The 26,254-nt window shown below is 38.9% G+C and overlaps 5 protein-coding genes across 7 annotated transcripts; 2 read left to right on the forward strand and 3 right to left on the reverse strand.

The window, feature by feature from the left end:
* Window positions 1-1,007: 1,007 nt before the first annotated feature.
* On the reverse strand, window positions 1,008-4,910 carry fdxacb1 (ferredoxin-fold anticodon binding domain containing 1). The gene is made up of 6 exons (XM_042499296.1): window positions 4,874-4,910; window positions 4,403-4,585; window positions 3,623-3,779; window positions 2,847-3,050; window positions 2,569-2,727; window positions 1,008-2,485 (listed from the first exon to the last, which is right to left on the reverse strand). Exons 2-6 carry the CDS (start codon window positions 4,572-4,574, stop codon window positions 1,261-1,263), a joined length of 1,917 nt encoding a protein of 638 aa, XP_042355230.1. The 5' UTR covers window positions 4,575-4,585; window positions 4,874-4,910; the 3' UTR covers window positions 1,008-1,260.
* A 253-nt stretch (window positions 4,911-5,163) lies between these two features.
* si:dkey-71l1.1 (uncharacterized protein LOC569883 homolog) lies at window positions 5,164-10,828 on the forward strand. 2 transcript variants are annotated; one of them, XR_006106457.1, is made up of 11 exons: window positions 5,164-5,319; window positions 6,329-6,528; window positions 7,133-7,200; window positions 7,328-7,420; window positions 7,558-7,659; window positions 7,755-7,860; window positions 8,126-8,248; window positions 8,369-8,445; window positions 9,322-9,424; window positions 9,516-9,749; window positions 10,543-10,828. XR_006106457.1 is itself a non-coding variant. In XM_042499415.1 (10 exons), exons 2-10 carry the CDS (start codon window positions 6,345-6,347, stop codon window positions 9,653-9,655), a joined length of 996 nt encoding a protein of 331 aa, XP_042355349.1. In that variant the 5' UTR covers window positions 5,164-5,319; window positions 6,329-6,344; the 3' UTR covers window positions 9,656-10,828. The 2 variants fall into 2 exon arrangements, 1 of the variants encoding a protein (XP_042355349.1); XM_042499415.1 differs by having other exon boundaries at window positions 9,516-10,828.
* Window positions 10,829-11,809: 981 nt separating this feature from the next.
* Window positions 11,810-19,501, reverse strand: bicdl2 (BICD family like cargo adaptor 2). Of its 2 annotated transcripts, XM_042499319.1 has the most exons (10): window positions 19,396-19,501; window positions 17,788-18,288; window positions 16,482-16,697; window positions 16,118-16,234; window positions 14,566-14,712; window positions 14,184-14,330; window positions 13,714-13,788; window positions 12,500-12,582; window positions 12,287-12,401; window positions 11,810-12,180 (listed from the first exon to the last, which is right to left on the reverse strand). In XM_042499319.1, the coding sequence occupies exons 2-10, from the start codon at window positions 18,031-18,033 to the stop codon at window positions 12,010-12,012; spliced, it is 1,317 nt and encodes a 438-aa protein (XP_042355253.1). In that variant the 5' UTR covers window positions 18,034-18,288; window positions 19,396-19,501; the 3' UTR covers window positions 11,810-12,009. The 2 variants fall into 2 exon arrangements, with proteins under 2 accessions (XP_042355253.1, XP_042355254.1); XM_042499320.1 differs by lacking the exon at window positions 14,184-14,330.
* Window positions 19,502-19,612: 111 nt separating this feature from the next.
* Window positions 19,613-21,113, forward strand: mia (MIA SH3 domain containing). Its single transcript, XM_042500035.1, has 4 exons — window positions 19,613-20,118; window positions 20,303-20,436; window positions 20,557-20,667; window positions 20,766-21,113. Exons 1-4 carry the CDS (start codon window positions 20,001-20,003, stop codon window positions 20,787-20,789), a joined length of 387 nt encoding a protein of 128 aa, XP_042355969.1. The 5' UTR covers window positions 19,613-20,000; the 3' UTR covers window positions 20,790-21,113.
* A 1,554-nt stretch (window positions 21,114-22,667) lies between these two features.
* Window positions 22,668-24,740, reverse strand: LOC121952943 (alpha-crystallin B chain-like). Its single transcript, XM_042499829.1, has 3 exons — window positions 24,453-24,740; window positions 23,514-23,636; window positions 22,668-23,423 (listed from the first exon to the last, which is right to left on the reverse strand). Exons 1-3 carry the CDS (start codon window positions 24,630-24,632, stop codon window positions 23,235-23,237), a joined length of 492 nt encoding a protein of 163 aa, XP_042355763.1. The 5' UTR covers window positions 24,633-24,740; the 3' UTR covers window positions 22,668-23,234.
* Between the last annotated feature and the right edge of the window lie 1,514 nt (window positions 24,741-26,254).

The raw sequence follows: 26,254 nt of genomic DNA on the forward strand, positions 1-26,254 counted from the left end.
GATAATAATAGTAATGATAATTCTATAATACTTCTTACATTTGATCAATTTCTGTAGATGGCTCCACCCTCAGGTGTTTTCATTTATGCTGCTAATTAGACCTACGCAGGCTGCAGCTGTGTGACGTTGCACTGGAATTGATGGTAAAGTCATCATCAACTTACAAGAATGATAAAGTTGTAGGTTACCCTGCAACATAATAAATACATGGGAAAAACATTTTAATGTTATTCCACTTGATAATAACGTGTGAACAAATTATCTTGTGTTGGGACTTTTAAGGCTCATTATTTAACACAATGAATTCTTTTACCTTTAAAATGTTCAGTACATTTTGCTGGTAATGCTTACATACTTTTACTTTTTACTTTTTACTCTTACACTGTGGTATTGGACTGAGTTTTAAAACCAAACTTTGAAAATACTACAAATAAAAGTCCTGCATTAAAAATGTTAAGTAAGTATAATCAGGATAACCATTAAAAGTAAAAAAATACCCAATGTACAGTTTATCAAATGTTTATCAAAATAGTTGGTAATTAATTTTCTGACAAATTATTAATCAACTAAGCCTTTCAGCTAGACTTGAACAAATTGTTCAGTAATTTATCTCCAAACATCTTTTTTATAAACTCCTATGCAAAAGTCTTTATTTGTAAACCAATAACTAAAGCTCTCAGATAAATGCAGTGAAGTAAAAAGTACCTTGCCTTCTGAAATGTTGTGTAGGTAAAGCATAAATTGCATGAATGGAAAATACTGAGGTAAAGTACAAGTACCTCATATTTGTAATTAAATACATGAATTGAATAAATGTACATAGTTACATTCCACCACTGTGTAAAAAGTTCAGAAAACTTTTTCCTCCACTGCTGTGGAATAAATTGGCCTGGCTTGTGACAGATTATTGATTTCTTTTATTGTAAAATATTTGCTTTTGTGCTTTGTCACAGCATGTGCTACATGTGAATTTTACTATTTTACAATGATTTTCAATAGACCACAAATTTATGTTAAATAACATGTTTATTATATGACAGTTATAACAGATACACAGAATGCCGATCACATTTCAAAGACATACAGCACACAATGCCTCGACTATTGTAAACACTGTTCAACTACAGTTTTGCAGATTATAATAATTTAATGATAATAATTACATTTATTTAGAGGTTACAAACAGACAGTAACAGTAATAATAGTGTCTCTGAAAAATAAGAGGCTAAATCCCTGATCCTTCTGGAGAGTAAGACATTGCTACCTGATGGTGACCTCTAACCGAGACGTAAGGAGGGACTCCAGGTCTTTATGAAACTGGAGGGCTTGTGTGTGTGACAGAGCGTGTGTGTGTGAGTGGTAGATGAGTCTGTAGCAGTAGCTGGTCTGACTCAGGTCAGGATGTGAGAATGTGTCAATGAGCTTAATGTGCTCCACGGTCCCGCGACTCGCCTCTCTGATCACAGCGTGAAACTTCCTCTCCTCCCACGTCGGCCCTGTCCAGAAACTGATGTCAAAGCTAAAGTGCTCGGGGAACAGGGAGAAAGGTCGGAAAGGTTTCCCTGGTGATGAACAGAGTGTAAAGTGCTGTAAAAAGCGTGGGTCATGTGACCACAGCAGCCGCCAGTCAGGAAGTGAGAACAGGGGCACGGCGAGGAGGTCCAAATTCAGGGACACAGTGACGCTGACAATGTTGTCACTTGCATTGCTTGCTGACACCCTGCCAACCAAACCCACTGGCTGTGCCGTAAGACGTAAACCTCCCTGCTCTGTGACCAGGGAGACCCCGTAGGGGGCGAGCATCGGTTCAAGTCTCTCTCCGAGCAATTTGATTGGCTCACATTGTGATGGGAAAACACCTCTGAGGAGGAGCTCATGAAAGGCAGGCAGAGCCCAGAGGTTGACAGGCACGTTCCTAAACACCAGGCCACTAATGCCAAATAACAAGCTGGTGACACCATTACAGCCCCCAAAGGACCCGTCCGTCTTATGTCCCTCAACACTTTTATTATTCCCCTCATCCTCCTCGTGACTCCCTGCCTTTTTAATCAACTCTTTTTTCGTTAGAAGCTCCTCCATCTGAGGGAGCAGTGATGGACGCAGCACGTAAAGACCACTTTCCCCTTCAGGATCGACATCAAGAGAGCATGCGGACCTTAAGCACTCAGCTCCTTTGTTCCTCACCCTGTTCTCCGAAGTAGCACATGTGGCTGACAGGGTGTCTCCTGTGTCCCCCTGACTGTCCAAATCTTTCTCTTTGTCTGAAGAGGTCTGAGTGTCACAGTTGAGGTCTTTCTGAAGCAGCTGGACCCAGTAGCAGTGCGCGCTGTCGACATCACGGCAGCATGCCTGCAGCTGTTTGGCCGTGAGGAGGAAGGGAATGGTCTCTGTTGTCATGGAGACAGACCACTTCTCCGCCAGTCCTTTGAGAAGAAAATCCTGCACCAACCTGACAGGATGGACAGAACCTGGGCAGAGAAATCCCCTGATAAAAGAGACGAGACATGGTTATGTAACTTTTTGCGTTGGTGCTTATTATGCTCAAAAAGCCTGAGTGTCTATGTGTACCTGAATATGTAATCACTGAGCTCGGCTGGTATGTTGTACTGAACTTTGTCCCCTTCAACAGCCTCCTCCACCTTAAGTATCTGAGCAGGAGTGTAGGGGAGGCTGCGAGTGAACACGTGGACCAAACCTTTCCCCACATGAAAGCCTTTATCCTGGCTCCTGTGCAACAGGAACACCATCATCAGAGAGTGTCAGTATGCAAACACACATCAAAGACACACACTAATACCCGGACACAAAGGGCTGTTTCTATTTACACACTCACCTTTACTCCTTACCTGTATCCAGTGCACTTGTAGCTCTGGTATTTCTCACTTTCAAACGCATGGACATCACTGAGGATCAGGTGTGCCTCTGCCGCCATGGCGGCCACCTGCCAGCTGTTGTGCCACTCTCGCTTCGGCTGGTCTGCCGGTGTCCCACCCTGTCCGTTGCACAAGGACACGTGGACCTCGCCATTTTCAGACAAAACCTGAACACAACTGGAGACACAGAAAAACAATTACAAGTGCTTAGTATGTCATTATGGAAAAGTGAAGATGGTATCATCAGCCCTTATAATAATCAGAGTTTCAGTGCAGATGCCAAAATGGTACTTTCTGTTAAAAAAATGTTTTCATTATATCTTACTTTATTTATCTGTATCGGCATTTTATTTTAATGATGGCTGATAAAATGGACTAATTAAAAAGTGCAAAGGGACGGGACGGGAAGGGACTTTTACTTTGCAAAACCTCAGGGATCTATTTTTATTTATTCATTTCATTATTTAAATGTTCACTTGACTTTAAAAAAAAGTGGCTAAGAACTTGCTGTATATGATGTTGAACGTTCCAGTTTTTATTTAACATTTGCCAAAGGCATTTAAACAAACTTTTATGTTGGTTGTGTGCGTTGTATTTCTAAATACTGACAGACAGCTTTTCATTTTTGTTGTAAATGTTTATCAGTTCCAAATATCAGTTATCTAAAAAAGATTTAGATGGTGGATGCTGTAGAGAGCAACAGAAAATGCTGTGAATGGGTTGAATCCTACAGTATAATGCAGTCATACCTGAGAAAGAAGTTTTTGAGAAGATTTCTGTTCTTTTTAACCCCACTCTTCCTCCCGCAGTGAGGAAAGTTAAACACCACACGGTCAAACACACGACCCTGCAGAGACGCACACTCCTTCAGCTTTGTGCAGTCCACCTCAAAAAGCACCACTCCGCCTAATTAACACATGAGAACAGAGAGTACAAAAAGCGGCTCAAAATTACTAGGGAGGAAAAAAAGTTAGATTTAGAGAATAAAGTTATAATTTCGAGAATAAAGTTGTAATATGAGAGAAAAAAAAGTCGCAATATTACGAGTTTTACAAGAAAAGAGTCATAATTTTATAAGAATAAAGCTGTAATATTATGAGAATAAAGTTGGATTTTTACAAGAAAACAAAATCGTAATTTACGAGAATTAAAAAAAAAAAAAATAGGATAAAGCAGTACTATCACAAAATTAAGTCGTATTTCTACGAGAAAGGGGATATTACCACTGTACCCAGTGTTCGGCATTCTCGTAAATTTAGGATATTTTTTTTCTCCTTACATTAGGACTTTTCTATCGTAATATTGCGACTTTATTCTCATAAAATTATGACTTTTTTTCGTAAAACTACGACTTTAAGCTCGTATTATTATGAGTTTATTCTCATAACATTACGACTTTTTTCTCAAATTACTACGAATTTTTTCTCCTAATATTACGACTTTATTCTTGAAATCCTAACCGTGGCCCTAAAACTCCGTCGTACAAAATACACCTCGGCACAGTTATCAGTGTACTCACAAAGCCGTACCAGAGTCCTTGATGGTCTTGATGTTGGTGGCTGCGCCCTCCTGCCGCAGTGCCTCCTCCTGATGCTGCAGGCAAGTGGCCGTCACGCTGGTGTCCGTCTCAAACTGGCTCACAGAGGCAGAAAACGAAAAGTTCCCCTCTCCCACCAGCAATATGGACCGTGAAGGAGACATGTCCAGTCCAACTGGAAACACAAAAAGTCAATTCCCTGAAGGTAAAGCGGATTTTATCGCATTAAGTGCGGAAGGAGGAGAAGCGCGTAGGAGCGCTAATGACCACGTTTGTCCTCCTCACGGTCTAATATAACCGCAGTAGTTGTGTATGTCAGTAAATAACGTCCGTATCTTGTGTCTAAGACAAGCTCGGCTAAAAAAAAACATAAATTAAACAGACTGTAGTGTGGATGAAAGCCGTTGACCTTCTCCTGCTCTCCGGCGCTGCAGTACATGAAAGCCCAATAATATTATCTCACCTGTAGCAGCTTGCGTTGAACGCCGTGTTGCAGGTTCAGTAGTCCGACCAGAAACAAGAAAATACGGGAACGTTACTTTGTTTCATATCGCATTCAAAGCCCCCCCCCCAAACAGCAACACGAACATATTTTCCGTTTATATTATGCGGTTAAATTGTTTAAATCTTTTTATGATAATGTTGATACTTAGTCGCCGGATTTACACATATAAATGTAAACGCGCCATTTCTCAGATCACAGAATGTCCACCGTGTTTCCAGAGGGACACATTTTCAGGGCGGCGCCTCACATCTGGAGGAGGGAGCTATTTGCAGCATCAGTGTATCCCAGCATCAATTATTTCATCGTGTTTGTAGTTTTTCAATGAAAAATCCCACCTGACAGTTTTTCTGATGTGCGATTCTCAGCTCCACTCGGGATTTTAAGGTCGCTCGCTAACGTCGGAGGTAGGTAATACAACAAGCAGCGCACAGATATGTGTGTTTGTGCTGATGCTAAGGTCATGCTAGCTAACGGGAATCACTGCACCTCCACATGAAAACAGCAGACAGCCTCGCATGTTGCACATATCCTCAATCATTTTTGCAATCAAAGTTTTAGATTTAGTATAAACTAATTTAAATTACTAGCAAAAGCTATGGAATTTGTAAAAAAAATCATTGAGTTTTAAGAAAGTCATTGAATTATTTACCCTTAGAAACCTGAGTAAACTGTCTTGATTTCCTTGGAGAGAAAAAAAAAGGCAGTGAGCAGCTCATCAGAACAAATGATCCCAAAATAGCAAGAAATTCGAAAATTACCAGAAAATTATTTTTTAAAAATGACAGAAAAACAAAAATAATCAACAAAATGACCTGAAAATGCTTTGAAAAGTAATAATTCTGTAACATAATTTTAGATATATAAATACTTTTTGATTATAATGTAGTTTTCTTGACCTCTTTCCCTTTCTTATTGAAAAATAATAAATAATTTATTAAAACTTATCTAATCTAATCTACTAATTTCTTTTAATTTACAGGACATTTCTTGCCAATTTGCTCATTGCCTTTTTTAAATGTTTTCGAAAGAAATCAAACCAATTTGCTTAACGCTCACAACACTTATGAAAGGTGCCTGAAGGCTGTTAAAAAACAATGTCGATCCAGGTTTCAGGAGTTGAAAATCATCGTAAGTTTGGAAAAGTCATGAAATTTAGTTGTGTGTAATGAAATTGTTACAGTAATCTTCTGTGGACTCCTCGTAATGTTACATAACAGAACATGTATTTTCTGTATCGTCAGTGTAACGTAATGTGTGAAAATGTTTTATTTACGTTTGTTAATTTTCTCCCAGCATTCCCTCTTTCTCTTGATTTAAGATGAGTCTTTGAAAAGTCAGAAATGTTTTGTCTATGAAAATCTATGGGAACCCTGATCATCATAAATCTCTCCTTTGACTCTTTGCATCTTACAGGAAGGGTTGCGCCCACATGGGCAGTGTTCTGGCTTTATCTTCAGGTCCGGGCCATCAGAACTGGCCTTTCTCTACGGACCCCCCTCCCTCTCGCTGGGACGCACATCCTGCTCACTGGGACAGTCCACCTCGCTGGGAGAGGAGAGATGGCCGCCTACCCAACCCAGGCAGCTTTCACTCTCTCCACAGGAGCTGCAAAGGTATTTTTTGATGAAAAGAACCTTGGAGACCACACATCAAATTCAAAGGTCCCATATTGTAAAAAGTCAGATTTCACCATCTTTCCTTTTGTAAAGCAGGCATAGTTGTTATATAAATACTGTGAAAGTATCAAAACGCTCAGTCTGGAGAGAAATGTGTAAAGTTCGTTTTCAGAAACGGTGGCTCTAAACGAGTCGACAGGGCTTCTGTGAAGTTGTAAAAGTAGAATCTCTGGCTGTAGTGCCATTACAGTTATTTCTTGACTGGCATAGTGGTGCAAAGACACCGAGAGTGCAAATGTGAAAGACCCGAAAACGCTGACACTCAGAGCAGACTGGGCTTTTTCGAGGGAAGGGCTTAAAGAGACAGTCGCTAAAACAGAGTGTTTCAAACAGAGGCTGAGTATAGGTTTATTCAGGCAGACAGTATGAGGAAAAATGAAGTATTTTTTGAAAACTGAAGCATGTAAACATGTTCTGGTAGAAACCAAAAATACAATGCACCTGAAACTGATCAGAATATGTGACCTTTAAAGAGGTGCAGTAGACAATACAAAGAGAAAGTAGTGAATTAGTAATGTTTTTGTTTTGTTTTTCTCCTCAGATGTGTTTCCCCAACAGATTGAGGGAGTCAAGATGATCCTCAATAAAACTCTGAGCAGCTTCTTCAAGGTGACTCTTCCTGCCATATTAATTTCCATTCAAACAATTTGCTGTGAAGATAAGATAGGGTGTATATCTCCTATTTAAACACGTAATAATGCCCTATTTTTAACATGATTTATGTGTTTGTTTCCAGGTCAGTCACACTCTCCACCTCAGTGCTGTTAGTCCTTCATACTATCGATTCCACGTGGAGCATCTGCAGTCTGATGATTACAGCAAGGACAAGGTCAGGCATGATTCATGACACAATCAACATATCACAGATACTTTAATATGCTTAGCGGTATAGATGTTGATAAAAAGGATGAAGTTGCTTGTTTTTTGAGTTGATTATTTGCATCTTGATCCTTCCTCACATTTCAGGATGCCCCAGCATTGATCGGTGAGATGGACTCCTCAGGCAGTCTGAACGCTCACGCTCTGCTGCACCTCACAGAGCGCGTACGAGCCAGAACAGTGTTCCAGGTCAGATCCTATTGTCCGTCTCTTGTCTAATGTCTGTCACTAAACAGTCGCTTTACTTTACACGAAATTAATGCTTCTGTTTGATTGTGTTTTAGACTCAGCAGTCCCAGTTTGTAACATGGCAGTTTGAAACTGAGTACAGAGGGAACGACTTTACCGCTGCTGTGACGGTAGCCAACCCTGACATCCTCAGAGAGTCAGGTGAGAAAATATATGAATAAATAAATAAATATATATATGTATATATATATATACACACACACACGCACATATGTATATGTATGTATACACATATGTATATGTATGTATGTATGTATGTATGTTGTATGTGTATATATTAAAAAATAGAATCATTTGCACTCAGTCAAATGTTCTTTTTTTCACATAGTACTTAATACTCAACAAAATACATGATTGTAATTTTTTTCTCATCTTTTGTGTATCTGTGTGTGCTACTCCTGCACAGTAATCCTCGTGGCACACTTCCTGCAGAGTGTATCTTCTGGGCTGGTTTTAGGAGGGGAACTGGTCTACCATCGGGGCCGAGCAGAGGAAGGAGGGATTCTTACTTTGGCCGGGCAGTACTCAAGTGAGATTTTGGATTTGATTGAATCTGCTTTAAACACTGATTACTGAGGGGTACCTCTCCAGATCTGTTTTGCTTAATTTGGCAGCAATAGTTTCACCCTTTTTCTGTCTCACCGTGCAGGACCAAACTGGGTGGCGACGCTGAATGCTGGTAAAGGAGGTGCCCATGCTAGCTACTATCACAGAGCCAACAAACAGGTACAGCAAATACTGTCATACAGTAAAAGGATGAAAAATGAGTATCAATGATTACATAAATTTGTATGTATTAATAACACATAAAATAAAGAAAAAGTGGAAATGCAAAAGTAAATTAATAAATACACTAAATAATAAATAAATGCTTGAATAAATATGTTAATAAATGCATACTTGCATAAATGAATAAATGCAGAGATTTGCACCTCCTACGGCAATAATATACAAACACAGAAATACAGAAATAAACAAATATAGTTGTACAGTAATGAAGAAATAAGTTAAAGATAGTTAATTGTGTCTTGTTTATATATCAGCTTTTATTCATATGTTATTGCATTTATCTATTTTCATATTTATTTCAACATTCTTTTATTTATTCATTTATTTAGTCAGTTCATGTATTTCAGCATTTATTTATTCTTTTATTTATTTTTGCATTGCATTTATTCATACATTTACCTATTTCCATATTTATTACTTTGCATCTGTATATATATTATATATTGATTTATGCCTGTATTTATTTATTTAGATTTTAATGCCCATTTTGTTATATTTTTCAATCCTGACTTTTTAAAATACTTTTTTCCATATTTATTAATGAATGCCTTTATTAATTCATTTATTTTTAATTACTTTTAATTACATTTGTTTATGCCTTTTTTTTCCATATTTATTTATGCCTGGTATTTATATATTTTTTTTTATTAATTCCTGTATTTACCGCTTTTTTTAAATCAGTGCATTAATTTATACCTTTTATATGTGCATTAATTGATACAAAAGTCCTTTTTTTTCCCTCCATCATACTTAATTAACACACCATTTAATTACATTTTGCAAATGCGCATCCACGTGTTTTTGTGTCACCAGATCCAAGTGGGAGTGGAGTTCGAAGCCAGTACCAGGACACAGGAGACCACAACCTCATTTGGGTACCAGATGGAACTTCCAGAGGCCAACATGGTCTTTAGAGGTACTTTTTTTCCCGCAACTTTGAGTTAAATGTCAGTCTAAATGGAAAAACAACATGAAGTATATGAGACCGTTTTTGTGTGTGTATTCAGGTATGATAAACAGTCGGTGCATAATAGGAGGCGTATTGGAGAAGCGCCTGACCCCACTCCCTGCCACCCTGATTATGGGTGCCTTTGTGAATCACAGAGGGGACAAGCTGCAGGTGGGCCTTGGCGTCAATGTGGGATAATCCTCCACTAAACCCTGCTGGAGTTACAACTTGCTGTCAGGACATCCATTCAGAGACCTGTTTCAGAGGCTTCAGAATGACCCAAACTTTCAAGGTAAAGCAATTCCCATGAGCCACCTGAATAACGTGGATTGTTTGATTGTCAGAGCCCAAAGATGGGACTTGATATCTACCTCTCAAGATGGAGGTGATGTTTTCTGAGTGGATTAAACAGGAGAACAGATGAACATTTTGAAAATCTCAACGACTGTGACTGGAGATGCGTTACTGGCCCACTTGAAACCAGACTGCACATCACCTTCTGGACAATGAAAACAGAAAGGATGAGAGGCATACTGTACTGTAAACTGAAAATAACAAAAGTTTTCTACTGTAGGTGGTCAAAAAGAGTCTTAATGTGTATAGATTATATTGAAAGATTATTGTGTTTGTCATGTTTCAGCCCATTAACTCCAGTACTTAAATACCTGACCTTTCTGCTGACCATTTTCTAAAGAAAGGGGGGTCAAAGTTCAAGGCGCAATATTGTGACAGTTGTATGTAAGTTGTATGACTCAATTTACTCCGTCTAATAGTGCACACTTTGTATGCAGCTGCAGTGCTCTTTAAGCAAAAAGAAAAAGCATGTGTTTCGGAAAGCAGCCATAGAAACAGTAAAACTATAACGGGTTAGTAATACAAATGACCAAATTCACATGATTCTTTTCTTTTTGTCCATATTGGCTCACTGTTTTCTTTAACACAACCCTGATGCCTGGAGGAATAATGTCAAAACAAAGTGGTCAGCAGAAATGGGTAAAATCACGCTAAAATGCCCGTTTGATCCCTAAAACTGTGTGTATGAGTAAGTGATTGTGTGTTTGAGTGTGTGTACTTTTTTTTGCCAGCATATAAATTGTGTGATAATCCACACATGAGCAAACAGCCTGTTGACTGGAAAAGAAAAGGTGCTGCTCCTGACGTCCAGCAGAGGGTTGTGAGAGCGGCGATGCACTGACTCCACTGAGCCAGGACTGTACTGTATGTATATAGATGAAGGCATGTGGAAACACTGACCTGTATGCAACCTGCACTACTCACGCTGCTTCAGGGCATTTCCAGTCCTGTTTAACATATGAAATGTTGCATATTTTATTTATACGTTATGTAATATAAGCATAGAGAGAAGTGGAAGGGGGTGATTGTCTTTTTGGAATTAATTTATTAAAGATGTTATTTCTAGCATTTTTTTTTCTTCAGCATTAATATGTAATCCTTTGCAATACTGTAGTGACATTTTTAAAAAAATATTTATAATCATAAATATTTTAAGTATTAACTATGGATGAAATACTGTATATAAGTAATATTAAAATGGTCAATGAAATCGAAAGAAAAATGCAAAAATAATTGCCCGTAGAAAGTATTTTGCATCAAAACTATTCATACAAGAAACTATGCAAATTTGAGACATTTGTAGCAGGTCCACCATTCTGCACAATCTATAAGTTGATGCTTTTGATTGCAGTGTGAATTCTCAGGAAAAATCAAACTTGTCCAAAAAAAAGTCCCATTTTCGCAACGGAATATTTGCACTCTATGTGAGAGTAATCATGTCGAAGACAACAGATAAAAAGAAAATCTGCAAATTTTTTGTTAAAATTTCTTAAATTCAATTTCTTAAATATTAGACCATAAAAGCCATTAAAAAACTCAGAAATTTGAATTTATATCTAATTCAATTTATCCATATTATAATTTCTTGTCAAAATGAGTCAAAATCTTGTTCAAGTCTAAATATCTGATGTTACCATCTTTAAACGTAACTCTCTCTAATAACCATATTCCTACATAAAATCATACATAAGAAAAAGATTATTTATCCAAAAAACAGTCTTAAATTTGGTTAAAAATTATATTTAAAAAAAAAAAAACACTTTCAAAATCATTAAATATAAGTGTCTGATACCTGCAGACACCCTGTCAACCATTTTCACACTTGAGTCTTATGTCTTTCCCTTGTTTTGTGGTTGTTGTTGTTTTGTTTTGTTTACATATAAATGCATCACCTCTTAAAAGTTCATGTTTTGGCTAAACTCATTCAGAGAGACCAACATAGTTTTTTAAAATGCTGCTTTACGATGCTGTGGTGACAAAAAAACAACAGATGTGGCTTTAAAATGTTTTTATATAAAATCTTAAATTCTGAAATGATATACTGTACATACATATATACATATATATTCAAAGATGAGGTCTGTAAACATTGTTGGTGCTGATAACACTTTACAGTGTATATTATCTTGCAGCAGAAGCTCACAGTGGCAAAGATAAAGGCTCATGTAGTCCGTTTAAACTGCTGCCACATCTCTCTGTTACTTGTCTTTGAATAAGGAAGAGAAGAATCCTTTTCCTCCTTCTCCCTTCACTCTTAAAGACTTGCTTCTTTGGAGTCCCACTGTTTTTTCTTTCTCTCGCTCTGATTCCTTCAGTCTCTCCTCCTCCTTTTGCTGAACCTGCTGATTGATCACCAACCGCATATCCTCCTGCCACAAGATAAGAGCAATATTCTGCTTGTAAACACACCTCTTTGAACGTGTTGCCAAAAACACGTGATTTACCCTTTTCTATCCCTGCTGCACACAGACTCACCTGCCAGGCATCCAGCTCTTGAGACAGCGCCACCTTGTGTCTGATGGTGTTGAGAAGCTGCTGAGTGAGTGTTTCTTTTTCCTGACGCACCATGGCCAATTCGCTCTCTAAGCAACTGCACGTTGATATGATGATTAACAGAATATATATCACTATGGGCTCAGCTGAAATCAGATGACATGAAATTGACATTGAGTTGTTGTGTAGCATCACCTGTAGCTCGGCTTTTCAGGACTGCATGTAAATGGCTCGATTTCCTTCCGCAAAGACTCCAGCTCTTCTCGTTGAGATTGCAGCTGCCAAATTTGAAATATTGTAATGATGAATATTTTATTTTTCCTTATTTAAAAAAAAAACAACTCAAGTTTTCAGACATTTAAAATACTGTGATTTGAAAAATAGTTTGTGTCAAATATGATTTTTCCACACACACAAACAAACAATAAATTACTTTAGAAATTCATACATGTACATTTACATGTACTCTTTCTCCTTTATATTTTTCATTTCAAAGTTTAATTATGGACACTAGAAAGCTCCATTCTTCGTAAATGTGCTCTGAAGGCTGCAAGTTTCCAGGTCACACTTTGGTAAGTTGCATATAAGACCACGATTGGCTCCAAATTAGTTAAGATGTCACAAAATAATCGCTTACATGTGCATGTTTTAAACTCGTATTTAACTAAAGCACAAAGAATCTGTCCCCCTTCAGCAGCCTTCGAGTATCAAAATCTGCACACATGCAATCCTGCACAGTAGAGGGCAAAAATCCAAATGAAGTACCAATTGGCAAAACACATTTTTGAGTGAAGTGGACTTTGGGGCAAGATGCAAATGTAAAATCTAGACAATGTCTGTTTTTTTAATTTTTTTTTTCTTAAGAAAAGTCTATTGATGTTATGCTACTTTCTGTTTTCCCATTTTAAAGTTAAAGCCTACCTTTGTAACGACTTTAAAATAACTAATCGTGCTGCTTTGCTTGCATACTCTAAACAAATCTATTTCTTTACACAGTAGCAAAGGTTTTCACCCACTGCAGTTTTAACTTTACTTTAAAATATTTGCTATGTTTTCCTGAATTAATACGATTATGAGATTATTATCTTCAAATTCTAAGAAATGTTTTAATGGTAAAAAATAGCTCTTGTTACTCTATATTAACTAGATGATACTCTTGTCGTTTTTTCTGGATTTACAAGATTATTTTCTTTATTTCAGAAAAACAGCAGCGTTTTTTTGCCCTGAAAACTTCTCAGAATTTTGAGATAATCTTGTAAATTCAGAAAAACTTTTTTTGTCAAGTGAATGCATTATGATTTCATGGAAACCAGTAACAAATCACAATATTTCATCTTCTCAGATGAATCACTAAGTTACATTTTCTTGTTGAAAGTTGTGTGTGCGTGGTTGTAAACAGTTCAACAGACCTCCTCTGTGAGCGCTTTAATCTCTTCATCTTTTGCCTGCAGGACTTCGGAGTGAGCTAGAAGAGCCTCTCTGGCCTGGTGAGCAGGAGAGAAACACACAGCGACACAACAGAAGATGGTCAGTGACATCAGAACGCTTATTACGAGGTGTTTGTGTTTTAGATACAGATTCCAAAAAGGTTTGGGATTTCAAATCAGTTGGTATCCGTGTCAAACTGTCCAAAGAAGGAAGTCTGTGCAGTTATTCAGTGTCGTGTGTGTGTGTGTGTGTGTGAGACTTGTGTTACCCTCAGGGACACATTTCAGACTAAAGACCAGTTACATGGGGATGGCTTGGGGACAAAAAGTGTGTCTCCGATTGGGAAAAAGCTGATTTTTGGGTTAGCTGCCAGGGTTAGGGTAAAGAGAGCTTATATAATTTCCCCAAAACTGACCTGCGTAAGTGTGTGTGTGTGTGTGTGTGTGTGTACCTGTGATTGCTGAATTTCACTATGCAGAGACAATGGTTGTGTTTGTGTACTGTCCAGAAAGCTCTCTTCTCCCAGGTTCAGAGCTTTTTGCTGTAGAGAGCGATTAACAGTTCGCAACTCAAACACCACTCCCTGCTCCTGCTCTATCTACACACACACACATACACACAGAGTTAGAGTCAGGCACAAACACACACATACACACACACACACACACACACACACACACACACACACACACACACACACACACACACACCAAGGACTTCAAACTAGTTCCTTTTGTGACTTGTGTTAGTGCTGAGTAAATATCCCCTGCAGCTCTCTCATTCTCCAAGCTACAGTTCATCTGTGTAACACCAGTCAGTCATTGTTCCCTCACCTCTGCTTCTTTCTCTCTCAGTTTCATTTGTAGTTCTGACACTCTGTCTCTCATTCTCTCTCTCTCCATGCGAAGTCTGTCGGTGTCTTCCTGTGAGGCTTTGAGTTGTGCCTCCATGTGCGACAGTCGCCCCAGTAAAACTCTGTTCTGCACGAGAAGAAGAGAAAGACAGACCAACACAAAATACTGAATAAACGGTGCAATGAGACAGGTAAAAGAAAGTGGCTTTAAGTAGATTTAGATGCTTTAAATTACAGCTACTTAGGCCCAAAAAATTCTGTGAAATCTTCATGGCTTGACTTTCTGCTAATATCTCCATCGTTGCTTAGCAACAGTGCTATAGACATGAGACTCCAGTCAAACCAAAACTCAAGAATTCATTTTGACTTAAGGTAAGCGACACATGATTCCCTAAAGACTTGACCTAACTTGAGACTTAAAAACAAAATCTTTTGATTCTCAAGTTTCCACTTGGCAAAGTACCAAACCAATCAAATTTACAGCATCCTTATGCAGGCGACTTCAGTCTTTAATTATTAGGCATAATTCTTTGAAAGGACTTAAATGTAAAAACACTGTGAAATATTGATGGCTTCCTAAACGAGCCTGCAAGTCAAAGGCCCAGGGGCCCAGAATTATAAGGGCCCCGTGGCCCTCACCTGCAAAAAGTCAAATTACCACATAGCCTACAGACCAGGAAAAGACACAAAAAGACCACAAGGAAACGCAAAGGAATTATAAAATGATACAAAATAACTACAAAAACAGACAAAATGTACATCCAGAATTACTACAAATAGACACAAAACAACAAAAAGATGTAAAGCAACTACAAAACAAGGCAAAACAAAAATGAAAAAAATGGAAAATTCATGATAAAATCAGTTTGTCTTGCTCCTATGCAGGTGAGGTGGTGGTGTCTTTTGCAGATCTGTGCCCAGGAGCTCTATTGTCTCATAATCTGCCCATGCTGTAAACACAGCTTTGAAATGCCATATTATTTAGCCATTTGAAATCTGAGCAAATTGGCTTGATTTCTTTCAAAAACATGGCAAGAAGGTGACGAGCAACTTTAAAAAAAATGGTGCAAAAATTAGCAAGAAAGTCGTAAAAAGTTACAGGAAAGTTATCTGAAAATTTGCAAAAAAAAAAAAAAGTAAATAAAGAAAAATAAAAAACAAAATCAAACAAGAAAATTAGCTTAGAAAGTATCTAAAAATATATTATTTTTTCTGTATCATATTAAATATATGGTTCTAAGAATTAGACATGCAGTTTTCTGGACATTTTCTCTAGTTTTAGATCATATAAAATAATCCCCCACCCAGCTAATTTTCATTTCATTTCATTGTGACCATCAGTCAGTTGAGACTTGACTTTGATTTGCCCCACAAGACATAAGCAACTCTCCTTACATTACCTTGTAATTTCACACTATTTGCAAATCACCATCCATCCTGCAGCATTCAGGAGGGCATGATATGTTCAAAGCCAGCTACTTTGGCATTGATTTTGCTTGTGTAAAACATTAAGAAGTGACTGGTCGGTGCACCTCTGCTTGAATGTTCTCTATCTGTGTGAAGTTGATATTTCGGCTGAAAGATGACTCTTCCATCTCTTCTCTGAGGGAACGAAGCTCAGTCCTCAGCGAGTGCTCCAGTGTTACAGCCTAAGAAGGCAGAAAATAGGAAAGTTGAGAAGTCAATGGTACAATGAGAGACAAAGTAAGGACTTCCTAAACCTGCTCGTCTACATTTTTCTGTCTGCATGACTGTGGCATGACATATGCAGACAATTCCACCACACGCACATACTTCTAGATTGTTTATTCTAACAGCACAGATGTTTTCTTATGTGATTTGGCAGCTTATTAAGGCAGACTTCAGGCTGCCCTTTCACTGGTTGTATGAACCAACCTCTGCCAGCTGCTCCACCAAGCGCTGGTTGTGATTGGCTAACTGAGTCAGCTGCTCGCTTTCGTCCTTCCGCCGGTCACGCCCCTGGCTGTGATGTCGTTCCAGCTCAGTCCGCAAGGCAGCTAAATCTGCAGTCAGCTCTGCCTCCCTCTGCCCAGAAGCCAGCTCGTTCATCTCCAGTTTCCTCTGCAGAACATGCTTCTCCTGCTGTACAGCCTGAGACATTGAACACAACATTAACCCTCTGAAACAAAAGCAATGACAGGAAGGCAAAGGGCAACTTAGGAAGGAATTACTCAAGTAATTAGCAATAAATTAGTAAGAAACTACAAGTACATTTCCTGAAAATAGCAAAAAAAAATGAAAAAAGAAAAAAAATTGTGGGGGGGGGGGGGTTGTTATTGACATGAATGACTAAACCTTTTAAAAGCAAATGCAGAGTTTATCAACTTATAGATTTAAGACACTAACACACTAAAGCAGCTAAATTTGAAATCAGTTATAATTCATTTTATTATTTACATGTGGGCTCTCCTGCTCTGACATGTCAACATGTCTTCAATGGAAACATTTTTTTACTCTACATTAGGGGCAGAGTCATACCTGCATTATCATGGACTGGAAAACTACTCACAGAAACACTTACAGAAAATCAGTTTGTTCCAAATAGCAACAAAGATACTTCCATTGCTGCTACCATTTTTTTACAACTTATAAAATTAGGAATGATATCTAAACAAATCCATCCATAACTTGTCTCTGTGCCATTCACATCATTTACTGTAGTCCTCTGTCTCATTGTTTTTGTCTTTATCAGTGATACTAAACTTAAAGGTAGAGTGCTGGTGGTCCGCAATGAAAATGCAATAAATTGATTCACACTGGAATTTTTTTTTTTTTTAACTGAACGGAAATAAAGCCTGGGTATATTAAAACACATCAAAATGACTTGCTTATTTTAAAAATGGCCAGGGGGGGATCCCGTGTACTCCCCAACAGAGGTCTCAGCTAATTATTTATTTATTTGCCTGATTATTAATGTTTGTTTATGAACTGGCCCGGGCCTAAAAATGCCCCCAAGGCAAAGCAAGTTGAGTATCTCTTGTCTATGCAATATGCGGAGACAGAAATGTGATACGAGAATTCTAAACTTATGAATGTGAAATCATTGCTAAATCTGCTTAAGGCACTATATAAATCCAATGTTTTTTTCACAATGTGTTAGTGAGTTTTTAGTGCTCTGTTTGTTCTCACCTCACTGTGCTGTATTTCTTTAGTAGTGTTATAAAGTTTGCACAGTCCTTACCTCCAGCTCCCTGTCCCTCTGCTCCAGGGAGGCTGCCAGCTCCTCATTCTTCTCCAGTAAAGCCTGACCCAGCTCTGCAGCTAGGATCAGATCCGTCTCGATCCCTCCTCCGCTGTCACTACTGCCAAGAGAGGATGTGGATGATGGGAGAGCAAAGGAGAGCGAGACCGAGGAGGATGAGGAGAGAGGGAAGAAGGAGTCCTCCAGGCTGGGGGACGGGAGACTGTCTTTCCTGGGGGTGAACATTGTTGATGGTTGCAGGTTTGTAGGAATCAGATGGAAAGCGTCATCTCACGTCTGAGACTTGTAATCACACAGTTGGAAAGTTTTTTGTTTTTGTAAAATCAGGAATCCTTATGTGTGTCTTGCTGGTCAGGTCTTGAGTGGTGTGATGAGTCTCTTTTGTAATCCACAGTATGTCTCTGCCAGATCTCACTGTGGTGCCAATCCTCCAAATGCTGGTATCATTAAAATCCTTTCCTCTCTTCATCACAGATAAGACTGCAGGTAAGAAATAAACATCGGTAACACACACTCACTAAACAGATTGTAGTTGTGAGATTCAGGGCATGTATGATGACGTGTGTGATTGTTAGTTGTTTTCTAGAAATATAATCTCGCCTGGCCTTTAAGGAGGTCTTTTGTCTGACAGCTGCTTTTGTTACTCTGACCGAAATACCATCTTATCTTTGTCCTGATCCCCTCCCTAAATTCCAAAGGCATTGTGCTCCACTATTTCCTACAAACTCAGACAAAGTCTTGAATGTTCCTGAGACAGTCTCTGATTGAATTCCAATCAGATCATTAAGAAACAGCTCACTTGTCCACCTGCTGCTTAACCCTTTAAAACTTGGATCCACATCAGTTCTGGTGTGTTGTGTTCAAATGTCTTTTACAAGCTACTTGACACTGAAACCTGAGCAAATTGGTTTCAGGAAAAGACCAACTTGGTGCTACATGTGCCACAAATGGTTGAAAATTGGTAAAATGTGACGAGAAACTTACCTAAAAATTAGTTTTAAAAGATAATTAAAATATTTCATATTTAAAATTATGGCACAGATATACCGACGTATATAGTGTCATTTTCGGTAATTTTTGTTTACTTTTGGTTTTTTCACTTTTTCTTATTTTCAGGTTGTTTCCTTCAAACTTAAAAAGCTAATTTTTTTGCTATGTCTTCTTTAGTTGCCGGTTTCTGTCTCCCCATGCCTTTGAAATAAATTAAACCAATTTGCTTAGGTTTCCCCAAGTAAGCCTTGAAAAGACACTGGTACAACGTACTGTTTTTGTTTTTTTTCTAGTATCACATCTTTAAAGATTCTGTCCTCATAAACTAAATTTCAGCCAAATGTAGTTGCGCACTGTAGTCTCGTCTCCCCTGTCATTCCTGCCTGTAAGTTTGACGTCACCATCTGCCATCACACCTGCTAATCCCTCTCATTACCATGAAACCATGCTGTCGTCCTACTTCAGAGTCATTTCATAGCAAAAATAATGAGCTCAATCCTACTTTGATACAATCTGTGTTCATAATCAGAACTAACAGAACCTTTAGGCTATTAAACCAAGTTTGACTTCAAAGGAACAAAAATTAAGTCTGCTTACCTGACAGTTCCCAGCCAACTCACACCAAACAGGTACACTCTTCCTGTTTGGTGAGTGTGTGTGTTACGGGAGTGTTTGCACAGGAGAGGTTGAGCTGGTTTCCTTGGCAGTGGAAACATACAGTATGTAAATACAGCCAGTGGCTCCACCTCCAGAGTCAGAAAGGTATAAAGAGAGCAAACACAGTGAGACAGAGCGGGGAGGATGGGAATGTGTTTGCAGTAAAATGCTGTGACATCTAGTGGCTGAACAAGGCTGGGAAAAAACACAGATTAACTCTGAGGAATGTGTTGCTACAAGGGCCAACGCACAGTGTGTTAGTGAGGGTTACGCCGGGTGAGAGATGGAGAGAGGGGAAGGTCAGGACACAAGCAGGGGTCTGTCTAATTTGGCCCTCCTCCTCCTCAGCCCCCATCCTGTTTACCTGCTTGTAGGATTTGAAAGGAGCTCTGTGTGTGTGTGTGTCAGGGGGGCAGGGAGAGCAGAAAAAGGGGCTGCCATCACTGCACCTCCTTCTCAGGAGACAGCAAAAGGGAACCAAAAGCCCACAAGACGTTCACAAAGCGTTGAGGCCATTGGATCGTTGGGTGCGTTCATTAACAGACATGCTTTGCAAACTCTGGCTCGCTCTTTCAGTGTGGCTTTTGCTGCCGACGTCTGAAGCTGGAAGGCAGATGCCGAAACTCTCAGACAAGAAACTCTGCGCTGACTCTGAATGCAGCCGTAAGTAGCACACTGTCTTTTGCTGCTGTGCTTAGGTATGTTGTGATCATGTTACAAAAGTGTAGGTGGAATGAAAATGATAATACACATGCTGAGGTTTTTAATTTTGCACAGAGATATGACAAATATTGTACTTCAAAAGTCGTCCCAATTTTCCCAAAGTCACATCTATAATCTTGCACAGATCCCATCTTGATAGCTCGTGCGCTGCAGGACTACTACCCTGGAGACTGCAGGTTCATCCCCATCAGACAGGGACAGCTCATCTATGTCTATGCAATGCTGAAGGACAGAGGGAACCTCTTCTGGGCCGGAAGTGTAAGTGAAAATAATACTTTGGTGTAGCTTTGTTGGAAGTCATGAAGATGTCTTGTGTTCACTCTGTCCTCTCAAAAGTGATGTCCTCATTAACAATTGTCTTTAATAATCCGTGTGCAGGTACAAGACTCCTATTATGGACAGCAGGAGGCTCGCATTGGCCACTTCCCCAGCAGCGTGGTGGAGGAGACTCATCCTCTCATGCCAGCCACCACTGAAGTCAAGACGACTGTAGGTGAACACACACACACACACACACACACACACACACCAACACGTATGTATTACTTGATGCCCTTTCCTTATTCTACCTCTCCTCTTCTTTCCAGAAATGGGACTTCTACTGTAACTGATGTTGCTTTGACCAAGAAAGTGAACAATATTCTTGTCAGAATTCCAAGATCTGATCTTACACACACTGTTGACAACATATATGTAGGTTTGCTTATCCACTTTGCTGATTATCTCAATTTAGAGAGATAAGGAGAACAGCTTTGTACAGCAACATGTGATTCAAAATGATCAGATTTCATTAGCCCCAGAGAAAGGACTTATCGCTGCTTAACGCTCTATATTTGACTTGTGTCTTTTCTACTCTTTCTCTCCATCATACTGTGTAATTCCTTTATTAGCAGACATTAAAGTGTTTATAAAAGTTGATGTGTTTTAAAATGAGATAAATATAAACTGTGCATGTCTTTTCTTTTTCTTGGTGATTGTGCATCATAAAAGAAATACTAACGTGGGTCTGCTGATCTTTTCATTTCTGATTAGACATTTCTGACATAGAAAGCACTGCCTGATAATTTAACAAAAACAAACAAACAAACAAAAAACATGGCAGCAATTAAACAGAAACTTTTAATTATAATATAAATGAAATTAAAACTACACCCTACCAACCGTATCAACGCACATAAGGAAACGTACATCTGCTCATGGACAAGAGGCTCATGCTCATGACAGCGTGAGATGTAAACATCAATGGCGTCTTGCTTGGCTGAGCTGTAGCTAAGTCTTGCTCAGTGGTGTTTGGTGAGCCAGCAGTAGTTGCACGCTTCCTGTGGTGCAGTGATATGGTTTGCAGGCACAGCATGGTGAAGAGAAAGTAGTTCCTACATAAAACGTCTCACAACAAGTTCTGTGGACTATCTTGAGTAACTGGGTCGTGATTTCCAAAAAGAAACATTGCTGTTGAGTTCTTCAAATGTATTTTTTTAACAATTTGAGAACCACAAGCCATTTTGTTCCACTATATTGGCTGACATCTCTACAGCTGATGTCTCCACAATTCAGCAACTCTCACCAAAACAGTCTAGACTGATGAATGACACTACAGGTAAGAGGGAAAATATGTAGTTTTGAATTTAAAGTTAACTGTCCCTTTAAGTCAAAGAAAAAAAGGATGATTCATCAACTTCTCTCCAGATGTAGTGTGAGTTGTTCTGTGTTTTTTGAGAACAGAAACACGTCAGACATTAAACAAAAACCACACACACACCTATGAATATGAGTTTCAGAGTTTATTCTACTTCTTGTGTTCTGTGTTAATATGCCAGAGGGTTGTTGCCAATATGAAGGAATGATAAAGCTTGAACTCTTGCATCTACACCACATTATGCACTTACTCTCACATACATTTACACGCACACACTTTCCTTAGCAGCTCAGAGGCCATGCTCCCCAGCAGAAAAGGAGCCCAGTGATAAAATGTGTCCCTCTCCTCCTTCGTCCACTACTTTCCCTCCTGCTCATTCACCCAGTCTCCGTCCTCTCAACAAGCACACGCCTGGTCCCAAGTCCTTTGGTGGCTTTTTCATTTAGTGAACAAACTAAAAATGACTGCATATGCCTCCAGAGAACTCCCTCCTCCTCATACAGAGAACAACGCTACTCTAAACAAATAAACAAAGCACAGTTACTCATACCCATTCAGACAGCACTGTGTACTGTAGATACAAATAATAATTTCAGTCTGTTACTGGACAACTTCGAAAAAAAGTTTTGACATTTCTACTTCTTTAAATTTCCTTTGTAGCATTTGGGCCCAGGCAGCATATCAACACTATAATGAGATGAGACTAGATGGTGTTAGATTTTGGATATTGTAATATTATCAAGTTATCACTGTTGTCTTCTCCTAGTTCTTTTGTTTGCCTTTTTTCTTCTTAGTCATGGGGTCCACATTACTGATGATTATTTATCAAAATTTCCATTGTGTAAATATTTTGTGAAAGCACCAAAAGTGAACCCTACAATATTGTCACAATATTGTTATCGAGTTATTTGATCAAACATCTCATGATATTTGATTTTCTCCATTTTGCCCCACTTTCAATAAACAAAACCTTTTTTTTTTTCTCAAATAAACTGCGTGGCCTGTACAGATTTTTTGAGCATTTGGAAAGGAAATGCCTTTCAAAATGACATGCCCTTGATGTGTCACACACAGAGGTGTGAATGTTTTTGGCTTATGATTGTGAAATTAACTCTCAGAAGTTCATTATCCTGCACCTCACCCCAGTGTGTCTATACGAAACTTTGTCAAGTAGACTCTGTTCCATGAGCTCAACATATTAGCCTTTGGTTTAAAAGCACCATTGTCTTGCAGAGACTTCAGAATAACAGTGAGTTAGGAATTAGATACTGGTTTATTAGAAGGCACTTGCTCTTATAGACATCTACAAATGTATGCCCCTCCTACTGTTTATGTGTACTAAACTGTCACAGGTTAAATATAAAAACAGGCAGCACTTGGGGTTAGTCGTGAAACAGTGTGAGAAGCATCAGATTCTGCTCTACATTTTCTGTTTTGCTGTTCCGTCTTCACAGGAGATAGGAATGGTGCGCTCTAGGCCGGGAGACCGAGGCGCAGTGATTGTAAGGATACCATCGAATGACAGACAGGAGGTGATCTCAGCACCTGTCACACCAGTAGGAAGCCTGTACTTCCTCAAAAACTCTCTTGAAACAAAGCCGTGGTCATCCTGGAAACAGAATAGGAGTCAGTATATGAGTAAATTCTCACCAAATGTATTTTTTTGAGTATTTCTGTAGATCTCTATGGCCCCTCTCACCTGTCTGCCCTCGTGTTTGCCGTGTATTGTGATGAACTCGTCACTGACATTGACAGACAGCTCTTCAGGGGAGAAGTGCTTCACATCCAAATAAATGACATAGCGATCCTTTTCAACGCGCATCTGTACAGACAATACACATTTTAGGAACACATTGGGTTGCACACAATAGCAGAATTGAGCAAAACAAACTGAACAAAACAGAAGATAGAAAGCTGAAATTTCTGGGGTTCTCTGACTGTATAATGCAGTGGTGTTGTCATTTGCTGTTTTGATGGCTTTTTAAATATATGCATGGTAGTATGAAAGTGATGTGTTTGAGTATAACTGTATAGGTGTACAGTTTTGATGAATGATTGTATCTTTTTTTCTTTTTATCATGTAAATCTCACATATAGATATCGTTTTATGTAATTATGAATTCAACATTTATTCAATTGCTAAGTGTGATTCTGAATATAAATAAACTCAAACTAGCTTGTTATTGTCATATCAGTGCAACACATAGGTGTAATAATAATAATAAAGATATTCTTCAGTGGCATATTTGAGCCAATAATTTAAAATCATTCATATAAATCTCAAGTATTCGAGCTTTCTATGCTTTTGAATGCATCTAATTGACTGCCACATCATTCTACACATTACAGTTCATTAACCCTTTGAAACCTAATCAAATTGGTTTGATTTCTTCAGAAACATGAAAAAAAGGCAATGAGCAACTAAACAAGAAAAGGCCAAAAATTGACAAGAAATCTGTAAAAAGTTACAAGAAAATTACCCGAAAATAAGAAAAAGAAAAGCAGGAACATAACCTAAAACCTCTTTCTTTTTTTCTATAGCATAATTTTATTAAAAATATTTCTGGACATTTTTCCTTGTTTCTTGATTATATCTTATAATTACTAATAATCATTTTATGGTCACAGGTTACCTTACCTCACTGTGTCCATTGTCAGGCCAGTTGAACCAGCGCATGAACGAAGGGCGTACCCAGGGGAAGGTCCAGGGGAAGGGCCAGTACATTGGCCAATCGGTGAGAGGTTCTGCCAAGGAGAGGTCAGAGAGGCGAAAAGGGAAGGCCCGGCGGTACCAGGGATTCTGGATGGGGATATCCATGATGAGATTCCAGATGAGGTGTGAAAATTGTGGTTATGAAGGAGTCAGCCTCTCAGTTTGGGCTTGGTTTGAGATGGGTGCTGCTGTGCGCTCCTGCCCCACATTTATAGGCCTTTCCCTCCCATCCCATCCGGGCGCTGTCCCTGTTCACGTCCTCATCGCATCCCCCTCCCCTCTGTAACCTCCCATGCACACTTGCATGGTGACTCTGCCAACAGGCTGATCTTTCTGGAACAATGATGTCAACTGTTTATCCCCCCATCTCCCTCATTGTTTCATCTGTCTGACTGTGACTGGTTGTCTCTCTGTTGCCCTCCCTCTCTCTCTCTATAACTCTGTCTCTCTATCTCTCCCTGCTCCCAGTCATGAGTTGACACTGGCTCGAAGTACTGCTGATGCCCCCATACTCATTCCCCAGGAAATGCCCCTGTCTGGATCCGTGGGTGTGTGTCCCTGTGTGACTGTGTGTGTGTGTGTGTGTGTGTGTGTGTGTGTGTGTGTGTTTGTTTGAGGAATTGCTGCCAGAGCATTAGCCTGCTGTGCTCTGGTTGCCAGAAGCTTAAGGTTTGTGTGCAGAATGGATGTGAGGTTGAATGGGAACTGATGAGTTTGTATGGGACAGTATTAGGTGACACTCTAAGCGTGTATCATTTTGCCATGAGCTCAGATGTCAAATATGAGGTCCTTTCCAACTATCCAACACTTGTGCCAAACAAATTTCATTCAGTCACTGCTTCATGCTTCCGGTTTCCAGTGTGAGAGAAATGCACACAAACATACACAAGCAATGAGATTCTACAGAGACTTTTAAACCTGTCATGCAACCACTGTTTAAGTGCCGTCCACCCCTTTCTCATAAAAATGATGTATTCCCCTTTTCAAAGTCTCAGAAAGTTTTTTCCTTAAAATAGGACTCTTGCTCAGTGGCATTATTAGGCCTTCGGTGTCTGAGGCTTCAGCCCTGAATGTTTGACAAAAAGCCATGGGTCTAAATATGTAGGCAAGATACAGTATATTTTTCAAAGATAAGAACAGGCCTTATAATACGAATGTTAATGTCCCCAGATGTAAAACTCTGTCTCTCCATTCTTACTTGTAGCCTACTGAATAAATTTAGGCCTATTGCACCGCTGTTCCTTACTCAATACTAATTACCAACAACTATTAATAGTTTTCTCATCGCGATTCATAATTAACCCTTTGAAACCTGGATCAACATCAGTTTTATTGTGCTGCATTCAGACACCTGTCACGATCTGTTAAACCCTTTAAAACCTAGGACAGATTGGTTTGATCTCTTAAAAAAACAAACAAAAAAAATGTCAGTACCTTTTGGGGGTCATTTCCTTGTTTCTTTTTTACTTTTTTTTTGGCTTATTGTCAGGTAATTTCTAAAGTTGCTTCATGCCTTCTACGCATGTATGTGTTAGAAACCAATCCAATTTGCTTAAGTTTCAAAGGCTTAATCTGTAAAGTTAGAAAAAACGTTTTTAAGGGTAAACAAGACACCAAAGTGCATACGAAGCATTAAAATAAAACTTGTTCATCGAAATAAATAGATGAATAAATAAAATAAAATAAAATAGCCCCCAGTGTCCTCAAATACAAGAAACGCCCTACTC

This window comes from Plectropomus leopardus, chromosome 13, assembly GCF_008729295.1.
Source record: "Plectropomus leopardus isolate mb chromosome 13, YSFRI_Pleo_2.0, whole genome shotgun sequence".
Taxonomy (NCBI): domain Eukaryota; kingdom Metazoa; phylum Chordata; class Actinopteri; order Perciformes; family Serranidae; genus Plectropomus; species Plectropomus leopardus.

What these genes read in the sequence shown, in the direction of transcription:
- fdxacb1 (XM_042499296.1), bottom strand. Translation starts at nt 4,574, where the DNA reads ATGTCTCCTTCACGGTCCATATTGCTGGTGGGAGAGGGGAACTTTTCG. An exon ending in CAAGACCATCAAGGACTCTG is followed by an intron (nt 3,780 to 4,402) that starts GTACGGCTTTGT and finishes TGTGTTAATTAG; the next exon opens with GCGGAGTGGTGCTTTTTGAG. An exon ending in CTCAAAAACTTCTTTCTCAG is followed by an intron (nt 3,051 to 3,622) that starts GTATGACTGCAT and finishes CTGTGTCTCCAG; the next exon opens with TTGTGTTCAGGTTTTGTCTG.
- si:dkey-71l1.1 (XM_042499415.1), top strand. Translation starts at nt 6,345, where the DNA reads ATGGGCAGTGTTCTGGCTTTATCTTCAGGTCCGGGCCATCAGAACTGG. An exon ending in TGACATCCTCAGAGAGTCAG is followed by an intron (nt 7,861 to 8,125) that starts GTGAGAAAATAT and finishes ACTCCTGCACAG; the next exon opens with TAATCCTCGTGGCACACTTC. An exon ending in TTTGGCCGGGCAGTACTCAA is followed by an intron (nt 8,249 to 8,368) that starts GTGAGATTTTGG and finishes CTCACCGTGCAG; the next exon opens with GACCAAACTGGGTGGCGACG.
- bicdl2 (XM_042499319.1), bottom strand. Translation starts at nt 18,033, where the DNA reads ATGTTCACCCCCAGGAAAGACAGTCTCCCGTCCCCCAGCCTGGAGGAC. An exon ending in AGAGGGACAGGGAGCTGGAG is followed by an intron (nt 16,698 to 17,787) that starts GTAAGGACTGTG and finishes TCAATGTCTCAG; the next exon opens with GCTGTACAGCAGGAGAAGCA. An exon ending in CCTGAAAAGCCGAGCTACAG is followed by an intron (nt 12,402 to 12,499) that starts GTGATGCTACAC and finishes ATCAACGTGCAG; the next exon opens with TTGCTTAGAGAGCGAATTGG.
- mia (XM_042500035.1), top strand. Translation starts at nt 20,001, where the DNA reads ATGCTTTGCAAACTCTGGCTCGCTCTTTCAGTGTGGCTTTTGCTGCCG. An exon ending in CGCTGACTCTGAATGCAGCC is followed by an intron (nt 20,119 to 20,302) that starts GTAAGTAGCACA and finishes AATCTTGCACAG; the next exon opens with ATCCCATCTTGATAGCTCGT. An exon ending in ACCTCTTCTGGGCCGGAAGT is followed by an intron (nt 20,437 to 20,556) that starts GTAAGTGAAAAT and finishes ATCCGTGTGCAG; the next exon opens with GTACAAGACTCCTATTATGG.
- LOC121952943 (XM_042499829.1), bottom strand. Translation starts at nt 24,632, where the DNA reads ATGGATATCCCCATCCAGAATCCCTGGTACCGCCGGGCCTTCCCTTTT. An exon ending in CTGACAATGGACACAGTGAG is followed by an intron (nt 23,637 to 24,452) that starts GTAAGGTAACCT and finishes TTGTCTGTACAG; the next exon opens with ATGCGCGTTGAAAAGGATCG. An exon ending in GCAAACACGAGGGCAGACAG is followed by an intron (nt 23,424 to 23,513) that starts GTGAGAGGGGCC and finishes TTCTGTTTCCAG; the next exon opens with GATGACCACGGCTTTGTTTC.